This window comes from Corythoichthys intestinalis, chromosome 18 (genome assembly GCF_030265065.1).
Source record: "Corythoichthys intestinalis isolate RoL2023-P3 chromosome 18, ASM3026506v1, whole genome shotgun sequence".
Classification (NCBI taxonomy): domain Eukaryota; kingdom Metazoa; phylum Chordata; class Actinopteri; order Syngnathiformes; family Syngnathidae; genus Corythoichthys; species Corythoichthys intestinalis.
This window is the reverse complement of record NC_080412.1, coordinates 11,630,553-11,650,987: the sequence shown is the minus strand read 5'-3', so window position 1 is coordinate 11,650,987 and position 20,435 is coordinate 11,630,553. Positions and strand designations below refer to the sequence as shown.

The following is a 20,435-nucleotide window of genomic DNA, read 5'->3' as shown; positions in this document are numbered from 1 at the left end:
TTAATTACCCGCATATTAAACTTTTAAACAAATTACGTCACAATGAAAAAAATGGTGTCTGTAAATCAGTCATGTATATCTACCTCATAACTATTGCTTAATTGTATTTTTTATTTTTATTTTTTTATTTTTTTTGGTACTGTCGCATTTTCCCCGACATTTTAGATGATAATCAATCCAAAACAAAACAAAAAAAACGTTTAAAAGGGGAAAATATATGAAAAACAAAATCTTGACCACTCCTTGATGTCTGCGATTTCTGCATTGCGACCCTTGTATTACTACCATGTTTCAACCATAAAATCCCCCCAGAATCCGGCTGTGGCCATGCAAAGCTGTGTCTTGACACTCGGTGATACCTCTTTTTGATCCAAAAACTCCTGTAGGATGTAAGTGGGTAATAATATCTCGTTAAAATCATGGCGTCTTTAATTATGCGTTCTCACCACCAGCTCGGGTTTTGCTGGGGTTTTTTTTTTCCAAATGTCCTCCTTTTGAAAATTCTTCTTCCCCCAGAAAATTGAGATTTTAAGCTTTCCAATGATGTATCACACATGCATTTAGGACAATTTTGAAATTTGCCAAATCGGGGGTCTCAGAGCGGAACTTCAAGTCACTTGAGTGTTTTCCGCCATATACTGTAATTTGAAAAAGTGAGCGATTATTCATGAAAACGTTAAATTCTTATAAAAATTCAATCAAAAAAATAACTAGCTGGTTTGAGATGTTCTTTATTCAGGAAATGACAATACCATCAGGAACACTATTAAGCATCCATTGAAGACCACCACTTCCTGTTTAGCTCCAGTAACTTTCATTCAAAAGTGTCCATTTTGATCGAGCACGTCTTAAGACTTCACAGGTGGAATTAACTACACTTCTGTTCGTAAAATAACATTTTGTTATGCTATATGTAACAAGACAAGACATTGTACACATTGCGGTATGTGTGCGTGCGCACGCATCCGACTTGCTCTCATGGGCGAGAAATACTTTTCTTCCTACACAATGGACACGCACAAAACTGAAAATTCGGATGTGCTCAAGGCTACTTGTTCCCGGGAGAGCTACACGCTTCAAATTTCCCCACTGAGCAGTTTTGTTCTCGCTCGTTTCAAAATATTAAATATTCCCTTAAACGTGGTCCTTTAAATGAGGGCGCCGCTCCCTGAAAGGCTTTGCCTCCAGCTGTGGCACGTCTAGAGGTAGAGGAAAAGGAAGGGGTGGGGTTGTGAGGGTGAAATTATTTTTAATTTAAACGAGGGAATGCAGGGAGTTGGCTGGAGGGCCCGTCGGCGAGATGTGAGCCGTTGCCCTACGCCTGGAACTCAAGGCCCAGTCCCAGCTTGTGGCCGCCGACGTTGACGTTCTTGCCATCGAGGAGGGCGGACAGCGTCAACTTGATGCCTGAACCAGAGTACGCACTAAAGTCAATTATTGTCCAAATTGGCTACCAATAACTGCGCTAGACGCTCAATATATTTTGACTTTGAGAGGTGTCAGTCAAAATGAATTGGATGTTTAGCGCCGTCAATGGCACCGAAACATGAGCATTCACAGCTAGTCTTGCAGGTTAAAATTGGATGTTTGAACAGTCTACTGAATACCTGGTTGCCAAATAAATACATTTGAATTGAATTGAATGAAATTGCTTCATCACGTAGGCCTAGTTCAATCCATCAATCAATAACGGTTTTCAATGCATGGGTTTGAAGGTTTCATCATTAGTATGGATGAAAAGTTAGTGTTCCCACCTGGTTTAAGGGTCTGAGTGTACCCGAGGCCTATAAGGCTAGAGTTGTTCACCTTTGCCTGCAAGACATGAAAGATGTATGGCTTAAAGGGTGTATGACAGTAAAAAGCATGTTTATTTCATATTTCACGCTGTGTTTTATCTCCTGAATGAAATGGCCCGCTTGGATGTGTGTGGAAGCGATTGTTTTATATATTCAATTTTTGAATCCCGCGCCATGAAAATGAGTGACTTCCGGCTTCAGTCTCAGGTTTAGGATGAATGCGAATGTGACGTCACCCGGGTCAGCATCTCACAATACAGCATTGCTTTATCGCATGCAGATGGACTATGGATTCAGCTGATTTTGCGGATTAATTCATTTATTTTTCGCATCACCCCAGCCAAACAGCTGCAGAAAATTGTTGCTGCACCAGGGAGAGGCGTGTGAGTCTTTTTGAGTTTCAAAACGTTCCCGTTCACTGCGGATAATGGCCATAACAAGCCCTACTACTGTGGGACCATTGGACATACGAGGAAGTGAGTAAACATCGTATTTTGTATTATGTCAAATACTGGGATAATGGCACACATTTTAATACGGAGGTGGCTTGCATTTTGTGGCTGATTGTCCATCGACAATATCACTCGACTGACGACCGGCGGCTTGTTTGAAACCCCCCACCCCCATACTCTTATTTCCCTCTTCTTGTGCCCGGTGTTCGGTCAAATTTTCACCACCATCAGAAATTGCAAATTTGTGTTAAAAATGTCCGCTAATACAGCGATTACAAAGTAAGCACTACAAACTTTTTTTTAACTAAAGCACTGTTTACTTACGTTTGATCATGGACCGACATGTAGAAAAGTTAGCTGCAAAACAACTGCACGCCGCTCTCTGTCTACGTCTTCGCCGTGTAGTAAAGCATTATTTTACGCCATATTCGTGTTGACAATGTGGCAACTACGCGCTCCTCCGACGTCGGCCGGTTTGTCCGGCAGTACTCTCCAGCCGCTTCCCCAGGCAAGCTCGGCGCCAGGCGGGTTGCTGATCGGGGAAGACAAACAACAACCCCGCCGTCGTGTGACATGATCCGAACTAGTTTTGTTTGATTTTTCGCTTCAAAAAGCAAAAATAAAACTGAGACGTCACTCGGTTCGGGTTAGCATGTCGGCTAACGTTCATGCCTCTTAGTTTGTTTACATTCTCTGAAGGGGCAGGGAAATGACAAAAGCCTGACTAACTACGGTGGCATAAAATATCGTTCGGGAGGTGCGACAGTAGAGGTGAAGTCAACAGTTTTGACCATTATGGAGTAATTTTGCCATGTCGTACTAAATAAATGCATTTTTATTCTTTCATTTTCCATTTCGCACTAGACTATTATTTGTCATGACCATACCATTTATTTCGCAATTGGGGAAAAATACTTCGATAAAAAGAATATCCTGCAAAAATTTTGGAGAGACTGAAACAATGACATTTTGCGGCTCTCTTCGTCACATTTTCCTCGTTCTGAATAATTCCCCCTCAATGGGCTGAATTCTAAATCAGGTGAAACCATGACCTGCCGACGTCATCCTCCTGGTCGGGACGCTAGAGCCCTATAATGGTAGGCGTGATTAAACGGCGGATTAAAAGACTCATTTCTCGTCATCTGCGCTCTGCCAAATAGTTGTATATAGTCAAATAATCTCAAAATATGATTGTAATTCACATAATAATGCTATTTAAGACTTTTTTTCATCCAGTCGTACGTATTTTAAAAGATACATAAAAAAGCTAAAATGATCCGGAAATAGCTGCTTTTAATCAAAATTTCTTGCTAGGTTAAACTGGCTTCGTGGAATTAAATGTTAAAAAACAATCCATGTCGCGCACGACCTCGCCAAACAAAGCAGGAACCACTCACAGAGAAGGAGGCGTCTGGATCAATCTGGTACTTGGCAGCGATCCCAAAGCGGGTGTTGCTGTTGCCGGCGGTCCAGGCCAGATTGACGGCGGTCTCGAGCTGCTCGTTCACCTTCTGGTAGATGGAGCCGCCAAACTCTGTGCCGTCATTTCTGCAGAAGAAAACAAGCCAAGTTTTCAGTAAAACTCTTGGTGAAATGTTGTTTAGCCACAAGCGGTTGCATACACTTGGTTGACCTCCTCGAGACACGAGGTTTAGCCGAGATATCAGCAGGGGGGGTCTTTACCTACTTTGCTTTTACCCACCCACTGAGTGGCTTTAACCGTCTCACCTTGAACACCCACTGAACTATCACGTCAAAAACCAGGACAGTCGGATGCACAGGTTGGCCAATCTGAATGAAGTACTGTTGCCACACTACTATAATTTTCAACTCAAAACCTGTACTCAAAAAAGTAGCCAATAAGTTAACTAGGAAAAAGAAAAATTATTCTGCATCGTAATTACAATCAAGATTAGTGCAACATCAACTATCGTATCCGGATACAACATTACAATATCGATACTTCGATACCATTCGATATTTTTGACAAGCCTAAAATGAAGGTGTGTCTTTTCATCCTTACACGTTGGTATGCAGTTGGAACTCGTCCGTCTTGTACCCAACGGCAAAGTTGCTCTGGGTGATCCGGTTGCGACCGGCCTCGAAGGTCACCTGGTAGCCGGCCAGCCAGCCCTCGTAGCCCACTACGCCGGCGCCGTGCACGGCCGTACCATTGATGTCGTAGTTGACGTCGCAGCCCAGGTTGATGTGATCGCGCTTGTAGCCAGTCTTGAGCTTGCCGCCCTTTTTGCTGGACAAGTTAAGAATGGCACTTTAACAAAGGTTATAAATGCACGCATAATGTAACAAACGGCTTGGTTTCATTTAAGAAAAAAATACATAAAATGAATGCTCACTTAAAATTCAATATATTTTCAAACTACCATTAAAAAATGTTTTTAAATAAATTAAAAATACAAAACGTGATCAGAAAATACAATCAAATTATGTGCATTAAAAAAATATATTTTTTGAAAATGCTTAGAAATTATAGGACAAAACATACAAAATATTGAAAACGTTTAAAACATAATAAATCGTAATAAATGTGACAAATGGCATTTTAAAGTATTTAAAAATACATTTGAAAAAAAACTCAAATTCAGACCATAATTAAAAATGAACCACACAAAATAACAATTAGGGCTGGGCAACGATTACAAATTTTAATCATGATTAACAGCAGGAGCAACCTGTGATTAATTGCATTGTTATACAGTATCACAAAAGTGAGTACACCCCTCGCATTTCTGCAGATATTTAAGTATATTTTTTTATGGGACAACACTGACAAAATGACACAATGAAAAGTAGTCTGTGTGCAGCTTATATAATAGAGTTAATTTATTTTCCCCTCAAAATAACTCAAAATATAGCCATTAATATCTAAACCTCTGGCAACAAAAGTGAGTACACCCCTTAGAAACTACGTACATCCCTAAATGTCCAAACTGAGTACGGCTTGTCATTTTCCCTCCAAAATGTCATGTGACTCGTTACAGGAGTGCTGTCAGCATTGCTGCAGAGATTGAAGAGGTGGGGGGTCAGCATTACACCCGTCTACATGTAATAAACTCATCAGACCATAGGACATGGTTCCCGTAATCCATGTGCTTTGTTGACATGTCTTCAGCAAACTGTTTGCAGGCTTTCTTGTGTACCATCATCAGGAAATGCTTCCTCCCGGGGTGACAGCCATGCACACCAATTTGATGTAGAGCGCCGCGTATGGTCTGAGCACTAAAAGGCTGACCCCCCACCTCTTCAATGTTGTTGTTGCCAGGGGTTTGGATATTAATGGAAGATATATTTAAGTATCTGCAGAAATGTGAGGGGTGCACTCACTTTTGTGATACCCTGTACATACAAAGCCATAATAAATGTGGTTAAAAGTTTTCAGATACTTCCTCGTCCTTCTGGATTATGAAGTGTCCTAAAACATTTGACCACAGATGTAAAATATACAGTACTAAAAGTCATACCTAAATGTATCCTATCAGTTCTTAGGTGTATCCCTTCGGTAAATCAGGTCATATTGCATGTGTAACGCTACTTATAGCTAGGTAGCATATACAGTGCCCTCCATAATTATTTGCACCCCTGGTTAAGATGTGTTTTTTAGCTTCTAATCTTTTTTTTTTTAATTCAAATAATATGGGACCTTAATGGAAAAAAAGAAAAATCCAACCTTCAATAAAAGTGCATTTATTCAGTGGGGAAAACATCCTACATAAAGAAATAAGTATTTGACATGAAATAATGTGTGTCACAATTATTAGCACCCCTGGTGTTAATACTTTGTACAACCCCCTTCTGCCAACAAAACAAGGTCTGGGGACTGAGATGGCCATGTGAGGAGCTTGATTTTGTGTCTGGTGAACCATTTCTGTGAAATGTTGAAGCCTGGGACCGTGTGCTTTGATCAGATGAGACCAAGATTGAGCTTTTTGGCAACAAACACTCTAAGTGGGTCTGGCGTGCCACGAAAGATGCGCATGCTGAATAGCACCTCATACCCACTGTGAAGTATGGGGGTGGGTCAGTGATGCTGTGGGGCTGTTTCGCTTCCAGAGGCCCTGGGAACCTTGTTAGGGTTCAAATAAATGTCAAGTTCAAAAATGGATCCTTAGGTAGACATTGTAAAATTACCCAAAAATAAGGAGAGAAGACACTCAGTTTTCATTTTCTTGGCCAAGGAGAGCAAAGATAGAGAGACATAAAGTGAAATTTTAGATTACACCATATGTCCACCAAAATTGATCTAAAGAAAAACCCTCCTTGTTATTTTTATTTAGGGGTTTATCCTAACACAAAATGGGTGCCGCCCTGAGGGAGGGGGAAGCAAGCTGGAGACACCCATGTGATTTTGATTGGATATGTGTGAGCATGTAGGTGGAACTAAGTGAGTTCACGTATGTAAGCAAAGGCTCATGTAAACAATGGTCAAAATGACCCAGACACTTCAGTTATGCAACGCTGCGGCCATGGAAGATGTCCTCAGATGGAAAATTGTCCTCGAAGGTCTAGACAAAAGTCTAGACGTAAGACGTTTAAGATGTCCTAGAAGGTCTACTTACGCAATGTTGCGGCCATGATGCAAGGCAGTTGTCATCCAGACCCTCTTTACTCTTTGTAACACTTAAACATTATACTACACCCTAGTATAGCAAGCAATAATCATTTACTGGGTATATTGATAATTTACTGGTTATATCAATAAGAAAAATATTATTATGCAATAGTATTATGCATGTATTAGGTATGTATAAGCACAAGCAGATATTCAATCAAGCAAGCAAATATTCAATCAACCCTCGATAATTAACTCAACAATCATGCTTTGAAATACCAGGACATTTTAAATCAAAATCTGTTGCCCACCGCCCGAAAGCTGAAGATGGGTCGTCACTGGGTCTTTCAGCAAGACAATGACCCTAAACATATGGCCAAATCTACACAGAAATGGTTCACCAGACACAAAATCAAGCTCCTCCCATGGCCATCTCAGTCCCCAGACCTTGTTTTGTTGGCAAAAGGGGGTTGTACAAAGTATTAACACCAGGGGTGCTAATAATTGTGACACACATTATTTAATGTCAAATAATTATTTCTTTATGTGGGATTTTTTCCCCACTGAATAAATGCACTTGTATTGAAGGTTAGATTTTTCTTTTTTTCCCATTAACGTCCCATATTATTTGAATTAAAAAATATATATTAGAAGCTAAAAAACACATCTTAACCAGGGGTGCCAATAATTATTGAGGGCACTGTATAGGGTTGGACATCGTTTGAAATTGAACGATTCCGGTTCTGAAAGATTCTCGATTTCGATTCTTTTAAGAGGCCGGGTAAAAATAAATAAATAAATAAAAAGGCAGGGTCAAAAACTTTTAAGTTCAAAAATTGATTACTTTATATCAGTGTCTTAAATTCTGGATGATTTTTTAAATTATATGAATTTAAAATCAATCATTATCATCTTATCATTTTTATTATTATTAATTCAATTAATATGAAATTTATGAATTATATTAACTTCTCACAGGGCTATTTTTAACTTGTATATAAATATCAGTCTCTGAACTTGAATATGATGAAGTTTCTTTCCACAGGAGTGCACTTTCACAAAGATGTTTTTCAAAAGCTCACGAAGAAAACATTTACACATATTCTTGTGTCATACATGTACCTTAGCTGGGAGCTACGATGAAGCATTAGTATAAATTCTTCTATTGATTATAATTTGAATATCTTTTAATACTGTTGATTTTAACGGAGGCATCTACTGCTTTAAGATGGCAGCTGTTCGCTAATACCAGCTAGTCTCACTTCGCATCTAGACCTCTGTACATGTGTTAATGCTGCCGACTGTCATTTCGCATCTAGTTCTATATACATGATATCGACCATAGCCCGACGTAATAATACAACTTATTCTCGTATTATTTTCCATCCATCCATCATCTACTGCTTAGTCTGGGGTCGGATCGCAGGAACAGCAGGAGACAGACGTAATTTATTGTTTTACTTACCTTTCTGACTGGTTAGAAGAGCGGCGCGGCCTCAGCTATGCTACTCGGCACTTGTATTCCATGAAGCTGGAGGTGTTTAATCATACTGGTCGTGCAGCCACCTTTTCATGATATAGTTGTGCTCCAAATGTTGCACTGAGCTGACTGGTCTTTTTTTTTTTTTTTTCCGGTAAAGTTGAGCCAAACTTTTGAGCGCCACCGCACCATGTCCATGGTTGTAATCAAGTTGCAGCAGAGGTTGCGCTAGACTTTTTCGTTGTCTGTCATTTTGACTGACAGGGTCATAAAAATCCGGTCATAATCTATTTTTACCCGTCACTTAAATTTTAAAAATGTTAATAATGACATATTCAATAGTATTTAGTTTTCATTCATCTTTAATTAATATTCTGTCCGAACAAGCTTAACAGAGAATCCACACCGCACCATCACACATCAAGCAGCTGTGCGTTATTAGCGCCTAGCTTGCCTTGAACACGTCTTTTTAGGAAGGGTCGGACTTGACAAGTCATTAAAATTTTTTTTTTTTTTAAAAAGGTTTGAGGATAAGCCTGAGAATGATCGGTTTTCTCTCTGCTCCATATAAGCAATATTTCAGCATTGCTTACACGGCCGAGAGTCGGGGCAAACTGCTCGTATGTGTGTGTGACATGCACGAACAGTGCATGCATGCTATCGATCCATATACTTTGAATATAAACCTGTACAGGGATTATTTATGCCTGTTATTTGTGTCCTCTTTTTAATAAGCAAAATATGATATCCCTGGAATGACGGATGACAGCCAGCATGTGTGATTGTATGGTCATTTGTTTTGATGCTTCTGCGTATGCGGGTCGTATTGCTCAGCGCATGTCGGACTGCGAATTAGTGCGCAGATATGACAAAAAAATCGGATTTGTGCATTAAGACCTGTAGTATGAACGTAGCCATAGGCTTGTTGCTGTTAAAAAGAGGACACAAATAACAGGCATATATAATCCCCGTTTAGGCTTATATTCAAAGTATATGGATCGAGAGCATGCACGCACTGTTCGTGCATGTCACACACACATACGGGCAGTTTTCCCCGACTCTCGGCTGTGTAAGCAATGTTGAAATATTGCTTATATGGAGCAGAGAGAACACCGATCATTCTCAGGCTTATCCTCAAACCTATTTTTATTTTTTTATGACTGTTGTCAAGTCCGACCCTTCCTAAAAAGCCGTGTTCAAGGCAAGCTAGGCGCTAATAACGCACTGCTGCATCGCTACCGTAGCTACCGTACCGTCTCTCGCTTTTTGATGACATAATTGCTGCATTAAATCCGATTTGCAGGACTGGACAGTACAGACCGCCGCGACAGCCTGGAAAAATGTGGCCCAGACGGATTTCGACCACATACGAAAGTGACCCAGATCGGATTTGAAATGGTCCCGTTCTATGCGACTTGTCACGTTCAGACCGTCAAGTTAATGCCTCACTCGAGTCGGAAAAACACGAAAAAATCGGATTCGTGCATTAAGACCTGTAGTATGAACGTAGCCTTAGTTCGGATGCTCAGTTGCCTTGACATTTTTCCGAGTAAGGCCAACGACGTCACGCATCAAGCGAGACAATAGCTAATTAATATGCTCATTCGCCACCCTGTGGTCTGGGGTGTGAATTGCAACCTGTCAAAATGACGGATGGACTTCAGTTTTTTCCGTCACCGTTTTAAAAAACCGGTCAACGACGGAAAATATTCGGTTAACGCGACCCCTGAGTTGCAGTGACAAACACACGCTTCTTGTGGCTTATTCTTCGTGGTTTTCGGCAGCAATTTTTTTTCCGCTCAGCGGTCAGGGCATCAAAACATGGAATCGAAATTTAAAAATTCAAACTCCGGGAACATCGGAGTGTTAGAACTGGGTCCCTTTGATGCGCGATGCCCAACCCTAAGCATATAGTAGTACGACAAGCAAGTTGCACACGTTTAGAGAGCCTAAAAAGGCTCTAAACATCTTTGGTGCCTCGGATGTTAGTGCACGATTAAAACAATTGGAAGTTAATTAATTTGTGAGTTAAATAGTTAACTTGCCCAGCCTTAATACAAAAAATGGTAGATTATAATATAAAACAATGTTTAAAAGAACTAGGCAAAAGTAACAGTATAACCACATTAAAGGTAAAACAAAAAATACCGTATTGGCCCGAATATAAGACGACCCCGATTATAAGACGACCCCCTCTTTTTCAAGACTTAAGTTTGAAAAAAGACTTTTTGAACACCAAATTAATTTTTATACAGAAACGACCACGGAAAGCTTTTCTCTGACTGAGCATTTTTTAGGCGATCTTTTTGAGCTCTCCATCTCCGTACATTACACTCTGTGACACCATATTTCACAGCCGCTTTGCAGTTGTTTGAAGACACCGCCTCATTTATCACCATCAACTTGAAGTTTGCGTCATAACTTCTCCTCAGCTGCCGGTGTTCTGCCAAAATGTCCTACATCGGCGAAACGTCCTACATTAGTCGAATTTGACACCTAAATTACTACCGTGCGCTCTAAACTTGTTTTGTTTAGATGCATACAGGAATAACGTACTAAAGAAATGCCTGCAGAAAATACTTAAATGTAGTTATGTCAAATAAGGACGATTTAAATACGCTACGTGACTAATGTGGTCAACTGCTTCAAAGCTAACACAAAAAAACACAATGGTTAAAAGTATGAGAGGGTAATACATGCAAAAAGTATCTTTGAGGCTGTGAAAAGGTTCTAAATAACTAAATAAAAACAAAAATAGTGAGTACTCGCCGCTTCCAACCGATGTGCGCATGCGTGTGAATGCATATGCAAGCGCCCTGAGCATTGTGTAGGACGTTTTGCCGCGTAGTAAGGAATGGCCAAACACCGGTTAACCTGGCCAATCTTCGACCCACTTTTCTCCAAATTGTCGCGAAGTTTCTCCATTTTCGGTTATCTCTTCTATTACCGGTATTTTCTTCTCTTTTCCTTCTTACCACTTTCTTCTTCGTGTCAGGGGTTCCCTTTGGCCGCCCGAGTCGCGTTCAGCATTCGATTCATTGATGACTGGCGCCATCAAGCGTCGTGAATGGGTATATGTCTAGGCCGCAGTTTTTTTTTTTTTTTTTTTTTTTTTTTTTTTTTTTTTTTTTTTTTTAGACCGCAGTTATAAGACGACCTCCTCTTTTTCAATCTTATTTCAGTGCAAAAAACATCGTCTTATATTCGGGCCAATACGGTAAGTAAGAAATTTGAAGAGGCATCATGTTTTTACCCTGTGTTTGGCGAGAAGGAAGAGTCAATCGTCAGCTTCAGACCCTTGGCCATCTGCAGAGGACATTAGGAATCAAATACATCATTACAACTGGAAAGACAAACAATTATCCCCATGCACTGTTCACAAACCTGGTCTTCGATGGTGATTTCGGTGCCCAACGTGTTGTCAGTGTTCCACTTTTCCGTGAAGGTCAGCCCGTGCTCTGCCCACTTGTACTTGGTCTCCAGAGAGCCAGCCACTTTGTTGGTCTCTGTGTTAGCCGAGCCCGTGCTGGTGAATTCCTGTGAATTAGAAAGTATTTTAGAAAGTCAAAGTGAATGCACCGTAAATTGTAAAAAATAAAAATAATCACTGCTGTTGTTGCGATGCTAAAATTTTCAATTAGATATCGATCCTCAATATTACACCATGACAACAAATTTCTGGTGATCAGTGGTCGTGCAAAAACAATTAGATAACAGAGTATCAATACTTTTGCAATCAAATATGTCATCCCGATAAAACATTTCAGTGTGGATGCTTCGATACTTTTCGATACTTTTGACAACCCAAGTGTTGAAGTCTTACCAGTCCGTTCTCAGACTTTGTTTTTAAGTCCAACTTGATGAGCCCGAAGCCTGAGGACACAATAACAAATAAATGTACATCTTTGAAACTCGGTCGCATCATCTTACACATTTTGTTACTCTTCCTGCTCACCGTATCCCTTAGTGAAAACATCCCGGGCGGACTTTCCCAGGTCGGCGTAGATTGGAGGTACAGCCATTATCTGCATGGACAGGATGGGATGACTTTTTAAGTGTGAAATACAGTGTTTCCACTACACATGAAATATCGTGGCGTGCCGCCACACCAAAATAAAAGCTGCCACGCCTTGCAAATGAGATTTTTTTTTTAGATTCAAAGATCCATTCTAACTTATAATTTGTATAATTTAACATGACATCTACATGAATATACAAAGCTCTTTTGTGCGCACTATTTGCCTTAAGTCGTCTGAAATAGCACCTCAAATACAAATTGTTCCTTTACACGCTTTATTTTGAAAAGCGCATCAGTTCTATTGAAAGCTTGCGGCTGGTACGTCGGCTCGGCGCAGAGATGGAAATCGGGAGAAAACACCACAGAAAGGCATTTGAAGTTAATGGATGTATTGTTGGTTTAAGACTGTGAAAATGATCTTAATATATTGACATTAGCATAACTTTTAAGTTCTTTATGGGGTGTTTTTGACCAGAATTGTCGCATCCTATTCCTCATAAATTTTGGTCAGCGCTGACATCACTCGTTATTTACGAAGAGTATTTTGTAGTACAGTATTTTGGAAAGAGAAAAGTTCCTGAGGACGAGGGTCCGCTAACAAAATGACGATTATTGTTATGATGATCTAGACCGTCACGTTCCGAAAGATTTAATTAGCGTCTGAGGCTAATTTAATATTTCGGAACGTAGGGCTCATGCTCCCAGGTACTCTTCAGTTGCAAAGGTATTAGCTCTCAATTTAATAACCTGGCATATTCCTTATTCGAAAAAATTACAAAACAGATGGCATAATTGCATTTAAAGAAGTATTTTCCATCTCACTGAAACAAATCATTATATGAATTTGTACTAACAATCAGAAAAGTAACTCCCACAAAGACACTTGACTAATGTAAATTTAACATATTTTATTTAAATCCAGATGGGTGATCCATTAAATGTGTTTCAGAATATGGACCAGGTCAGCATCATGTCAAAGATGGCATCACAGACTGATGAATGAGGAGGGCTGTACCCTTGCTTGAGCCAATTGTCGGCCATTGCGTTGATAGTGCCCATCTCAACAGTGAACTGAGCAATTTTTCCTTCAATGGACAGAGTAAAACATTTGGTTAACTGTACATTGTACAGAAATGTACAATGTAAATTTGAGATGCTTGAGTGTCTTCATTTCCTACATCTCATTTTTTTCTTATTCCTGTGTAGGTAAAGACAGATTTGTGGAACAGGGTGACCATCTTGCAGCATGCCTCACATTGACTATAAATGGATCACCAATTGCTGACCCCCCCCCCCTTTGTTTTTTTTTTTAAGTCCAGGAAAATCAAGTGTTCCCAGGCAGGATGCAAACTTTGCAAATAGATCTTAGTTATGGTTATTGGAAATAAATAAATTTTTAAAAAAATATCTTGTCATGATATGAAACAATTTTGCCGCGGTACATGATGGGTTGTCCAACTCTGACACAACCCACCACAGCTTCAAAAAATCCTAAGGGAAACAATGAAATCATTCAGAAATTTGGACAAGTTTTCCAATAGTTAAAAAAAAATACATTTTTGAACAAAGCGTTCAACATTGACCTTTTTACGAAAGACTTACGACAGCCCTGCAGTTTTTGTGCTTTAAAAGTCACGGAGAAAAAGTGATAACATTAATGCTTATTTAGATAGCAAGTATGCACACAATGAGGACCATTTCTACGGGTGAACAAACTATCCCTATTCCTGGTTTAAACATCTCCGTCAGTCAACAACTGCACCCTTTTTCCCAGTTATTGTCTAACCAGCATGGAAAAGATCCAATTTATGACTTCCTCATACAATAATTCAGCTTGTCCTTCTGTCTGCTTTGTCACACCAGATTCCAAGTCTGTCAAAAGGCCTTGAGGGGCAATAAACAGCTTGACAAATCCTTTTATGTGGCATGAAAGTCAAGAACTGCAAATAGTATAGAACGCTGTTGCAAAGCTTCTAAGCAGGAATATAAAGTTTGATCACATTACTCCTATATTGGCTAACTTGTACGTTCTCCATTAAGGCTCAGGTGCTCTGGAACACCTAACCCATGGAAATTACAGCGGCTACCTCAGTAGAAATGTTTAAATCTTGCCTTACGACTTGCCTCAACACTCTAGGTTTTAGTTAAAATCATAAGTTTGTTATGTTCATTGCCGCTTTTTAGTTTGGATGTGGTTGTCCAGCATTAGGTTCTCAGCGAGGATCGTTCCAGAGATCCCATCTATGGTGTTTCATCACACATTGAATGGACTTTCAAGTTTGTTTGTTTTTTGTTTATATCTTTGTATAGAATCATTCAGTTTGTTAAAATGTTGCTCACTCGACATCCTTTGTTGCCTGGTTATCCAGGGCCGGGGATCCCAAATCTGTCTCCTTTCCCAAGGTCTACTATTTTCTTGTTGGTTTTTCGTTGCTCTTTTATGGGTTCAGATGAGTAGGTTTCATATTTGTCTGTGAACTGTGGGCCTGTGAAGCCCTTTAAGACAGTCCTTGTATTTAAGGACCATATAAATAAATGTGACTTGAAATGACAGGTGTTGCATTGAACGGAAATGGAGGATTCCTACAAAGCACACCAATCGATACAGAGTACCTACAATATCCCAGATTAATTTGCCTAGCGCGTGGGGTTTTAAAGGCGGAGTAAATGTATGTATGACAGATACAATAAGCCAAAGAAAGTGAAGGTGATAGCTCCATCCGTCAAATAGCATTAGCTACTGGCCTCCAAGGTGGACAGCGGGTAGTCGCCTCCTAAAAAGTAAATTGCCGTCAATATTTGTTGAATATCAGATTGTTACCATGTCAATAAGTCGTATTCAGGACAATCTAAGCTTTGTTGTCTCTGTCTGGTAAAGTAATTGCGTCCTGAAAGTGACAAACGACCGCATCGTAAGTCATTAGCCAACGAGCTAACAGCGGGCCTCGTAGCGCCATTCACCTCTACGGCTTAAAATACAAAACACTACGAACCAGCACGGATGACACGCAGCCCGTATATAAACGTTCCAAAATGCAGCGGTGACCCGGCTGTTTAGAACATCGCAATCCGTACCTCAATGCGTGGTTTCCCGTTGGGAGTGTGTGGGATGTCACGGCGAGAGGGGATGAGAAAGGATGAAGAAGAAGAGGAAGGAGGTTGCTCCACGTAGAGCACGTTGAGAGCCACGCAACACAGACAAAGATGCAGCCGGGGAGCAAGATGATTCCCATCGAGACGGCAGTTGTTTCGTCCCAAGCGGTAAGGAACAGAAGTCTCTCATGTATTCAATATTTTATGTAATGCCATTGTATGTTAGTACCTAAGTCGTTTTAGGACTCGAATAGTTAACCCTTTATCGGACAAGTGACTATTTTTGGTCACTTAAAGAAAAAAAACAACAACAAAAAAAACTAAAAATAAAAAAATACTAGGGCTGCAGCTATCGATTATTTTAGTAGTCGATTAAGCGATGAGCTAGTTAGTTCAAATAATCGGGTCATCAGATAAGGAACATAAAAAATACCTGACCTGAGCCTCAAACGGTATAAAAAAATAAATAAATGAGGATATACTGTATGTACAACAAGAGAACAATTGGCTAACTTACATAGCAAATGTCCGCTAGCTTAAATGCTATAAAATGGCAAAGTTTTTTTTTATTTATTTATTTTTTTTACAATGCTCTTAACAAATAGTTCAAACACATATTCCCACAAAAAACGGCTAAATATACCTTTAAACTAAATTACAAATGTAATAAACAAAAACATTAGTCCAAACTTATGTTGTATGTTGTATGCGTATGTTGGTCTTAACAGGGAGCAGCTGGATTCAGCCATGTGAAATGAGGCAGACTAGAGAGCAGTGTATCCATCCAAATCAATAAAACTAAACACTTTCAAAACAAAACATTACAACACCACTTTAATTAAATGAATACTTGAAGCAGCAAAATTTAATTTGAATGTTTATTTTCTAATGGAATACTCGAGTTAATCAAATAATCGTTTCAGCACTAAAAAATACTACAGCAAAAGACTGCACATTTCCCTTTTCCAAATCCATCAAAACGTGACAGAAAAGGCTTAATAATGAAAATGGATTCTAATATGTTTCCTTTCCCAGCTGCCTTAGATCTGCTCACTAAATAATGGCCAAACAGAAATTGATGTCACAACCAGAACGAGTTGGAAATTTTTGCAGTCTCGAGCATGTTGCTGCCGTGTGAACCATTCGTTCATTCGCCCTTCCTAGTCTAAATGGATTGGACGTCTAGCACTCTCAGTGGCAACCAATGAGTTAAATGAGTGCCCTGGAAAGTGTTCAACTTGTTTTTAACCACAATACCTCTGTACCACAATGCTAAAAGTTAGCACACATACGCGGAGATTAAGGTGGGCATAGCCCCCCGGTGGTTAAAAATGTCATTGCATGTTAATTGACTTTCCCACATATGAATTTAAAATTAAGATTTTGCCGGTAAAATGTTGTCAATAAAAGCAAGGGTGGATGTTTGCATAGGGACGGTAGGGACAAAACACTACCAACTTTTTGGGATGCTCAAATTGTCCCCACCAACTTTTAAGCATTATCATTTTATCTGCCAGTGTTTGAAGTAAATTTTACTCAGATTTCTTGAAATAAGAAAAATACCTAGCTGAAAATAAGACAGACTTATTTTAAGCAAAAAGCTTCTATATTTAATCTTAAAAAAAAACTTGTTTGTCAGAAATGTTCTTAATTCAAGAATAGATATTGTTCAAAACATGACCGACTTTTAGATTTTTGGGCTTTCTAAGAACAAATGGTGATATTTATTAAAAATAATAGGAAGAATCTGACACATTAATCTTTTAATTAGCCTTTAAAACTCAAAACACAGTGACGAAAATTATTCGACAAGATTTAAGAAAATTATCAGATTAAGAAGACGTTATAATGTAAATTTGCAGTGTGAAAGTTAGTATAAGTCAATATAGATTTATTTTGCATTAATCATTTAGCAGCTAAATAATTGATAGGCTAAATTTTAGCCTATCAATTAATTAGGTTCTTATTGGTGAGAAATGTAGCCCTGACCATCGTTCACCCAGTCTGTTTGGTCTAATTATTGTCCCGTCCCCAGCAAAAAGTGTATATGCAGGTTATGCTCTTATATCGTCCCTAACAATACTGAGACCAAACCTACGCCCTTGTATGAAAGTTGTAAAGCAATAAAACAAACAACAGAAATGAATGAAATGAACCCAGAAAAATTATAATGGGTCAAAAAACATTTTTCAAACAGATCATGTGACTAGCACCTTAGAGACAGTCATTTGCTCTGCTTTGCCAAAACCACCTAAGGACAAAAGATGCAAGATGGATATGCGTAATTTTTTTCAAGCCTAAGCTTTCAAAAGGGACAACAACTACTGCATTGTATTGAAGATGTGGACCATGAAATGCCGGACAGCACCGCCAATATAGCAGTACATATTGTACAAGATATTACTTGCATATGGCAGAAAACACAGACAAGACTGAAAAAGCAGTTTCTGCTCTTGCACCCCTCTTTAAAATAAACCCCTGTATTTTAAGCCAAAAGAACTGTTGTGTTTGATAGAACAATATCTCTAATGCTGCCATAGCAGATTCATAGTGCATTAAGCCACCGAACCGTCCATTTTACCCTGGAAACCCCCGTTTACAAACGTCACGCAACCGCTTTTGTTTCAACCCAGCCATAAAAAGAAGGTAAGGAATTATATTTATTATTTAAAATGTCTGTCATTTTTAGCTTAGAATCATCAATTGATGTCTAAAATTTAGTTTTTAAAAAACGACTTTAAAAAGTTATTCACTCGCATATCTTAAACTTTTAAAGAAATTACGTCACAATGAAAAAAATAGCGTCTGCAAATAAGTAGTGCATATCTACCTCATAACTATCGCTAATTTGAATTTTTTTGCTACCGTCGCATTTTCCCCAATATTTTAGATGATAAATAATCGATCCAAACAAAAAGAGAAATGGAAAAACAAAAAACGTTTAAAAGGGTCAACATATGAAAAAGAAAATTTCGACAACTCCTTAGTGTCTGCGATTTCTGCACCGTGACCCTTGTTATATTACCATGTTTCACCCATAAAATCCCCCAAAAATCCGTCTGTGGCCATTCACAGCTGTGTCTTCACACTCAGTGATACATGCTACATGGAGTTTTTGGATCGAAAAGGGGTAAGTGCGCAATAATATCTCTGTAGCTTAGAATCAGTAATTGAGGACTAATGTTTAGTTTTTTGTTTTGTTTTGTTTTTTAAAAAAGGACTTTAAAAAAATATTCACCCACATATTTTAAACTTTTAAACTAATTACATCCAATTTTTAAAAATGGTGTCTGTAAATCGGTTACTGATATCTACCTCATAACTATCGCTTAATTGTATTTTTTGGTAGTCGCATTTTCCCCGACATTTTAGATGATATCGATCCAAACAAACAAAAATTGATAAAAAAAAATTTTTTTTAAAAGTCGAAAAAGGGAAAATATATGAAAAAGAAAATCTCGACCACTCCTTGATATCTGCAATTTCTGCATCACGACCCTTGTTATATTACCATGTTTCACCCATAAAATCCCCCCAAAATCCGTTTGTGGCCTTTCACAGCTGTGTCTTCTGTCTTGACACTCGGTGATAAATGCTACATGGAGTTTTTGGATCGAAAAGAGGTAAGTACGCGATAATATCTTGTTAAAATCATTGTGTCTTTAATTATGCTCTGGCATGCTCTCAACTCCAGTTAGGGTTTTGCTGTTTAAAATATATATTTTTTTTATGTCCTCCTGTTCAAATTTTTTCTTCCCCCAGAAAGTTGAGATTTTAAGCTTTCCAATGATGTATGTATCACACATGCAAATAGGAAAATTTTGAAATTTGGCCAAATCGGGGGTCTCACAGCGGAACTTCAAGTCACCTGACTGTTTTCCGCCATATATATTTTTTTTGTCTTTGCTGGAGTTCCCAGAAACAAAAGATAACCAAGACCGGTCTGTATAGCTGGCAGAGCAGAACTCAAATGGTGAGTCGCATGGCACATTTCACCACCAAAATTTATGTCAAAATGTATATATTTTTTTGTGCTTATTCAGATTATTGTATTGTTGTATAAATATTCATTCACTTCTGCATCACTCACATCATACCACAGATCTGTTTTTACTATAATTCAAAAACACACTCACAAATTACATATATTCTTGTTATTATTTTATCATTTTTAGAAATAAATTTGAAATGTGTGTAACTGAATAGTTTTTAATGTGGTCGATGACTGGATTGTGATGGTGAGCTATAAAGTTGCGACCACCAGATGTCAGGATTGTCAACTCGGTCAAAAATGGGTATTTTTTTAATGCAATAATAAAAGGTGATATTTATGTACTTTAAATGTTCACATACTATCATATTATTGCAGCACATGTAATACAGTGTAATAGATGCTCAATCATTTGAATAATTTTGTGTTTAGGTCCGTAACCTGTCAGAAAATGTGTATCAATGTGTTCTCTTAAGTAATAACAGTTGGTTTCATATGTCTTTTGATTTTAAAAAATATAATTAATTTGCTTTCATACAGGATGATGAAAATCTGTCATTTTTTCCCCTGAAATTCCAAGAACTTGACAATTTGAAGTGAAACAATTATCTGTTAACGAACTAAAAAGGATCAAAAAGTTTTCAATTGGGTTAATAATAGATGTTTATTATTCGTTACACTTCTAATCTAAATCTTTCTCAACATTCCATAAAAATAAATAAGTGTTGTAACAATAATATGAATGACAAAAAAATCCTCTTCATGCAGCTATTGTCAGATTTTTATGATTAAACTTCTCTTTAAATTTGAGAATTTCAATCATTCTCACAAAATGAATACTGTCCCATACAAATTTCAGACGAACATGTTGTCGTTATTTTGTTTGATTTAATGGTAATTCCATAGAGAAAAAAGTTGGTTTTTTTTGTTTTACATTTTTTCTAGTCTAATGTATTGACTTGTTCAATTATTTACTTTCAGCTCCACTTAGTCCAGGGCACTTAATTCTTTCTGGAGAAGGATTAACAAATCAAA

The 20,435-nt window shown here is 38.4% G+C and overlaps 1 protein-coding gene across 1 annotated transcript; it reads right to left on the bottom strand.

Annotated features, from left to right (window-relative positions):
* Positions 1-715: 715 nt before the first annotated feature.
* Positions 716-15,539, bottom strand: vdac1 (voltage-dependent anion channel 1). Its single transcript, XM_057821197.1, has 9 exons — positions 15,392-15,539; positions 12,254-12,323; positions 12,122-12,171; positions 11,683-11,835; positions 11,552-11,604; positions 4,272-4,499; positions 3,646-3,796; positions 1,755-1,812; positions 716-1,407 (listed from the first exon to the last, which is right to left on the bottom strand). Exons 2-9 carry the CDS (start codon positions 12,318-12,320, stop codon positions 1,316-1,318), a joined length of 852 nt encoding a protein of 283 aa, XP_057677180.1. The 5' UTR covers positions 12,321-12,323; positions 15,392-15,539; the 3' UTR covers positions 716-1,315.
* Positions 15,540-20,435: the final 4,896 nt, after the last annotated feature.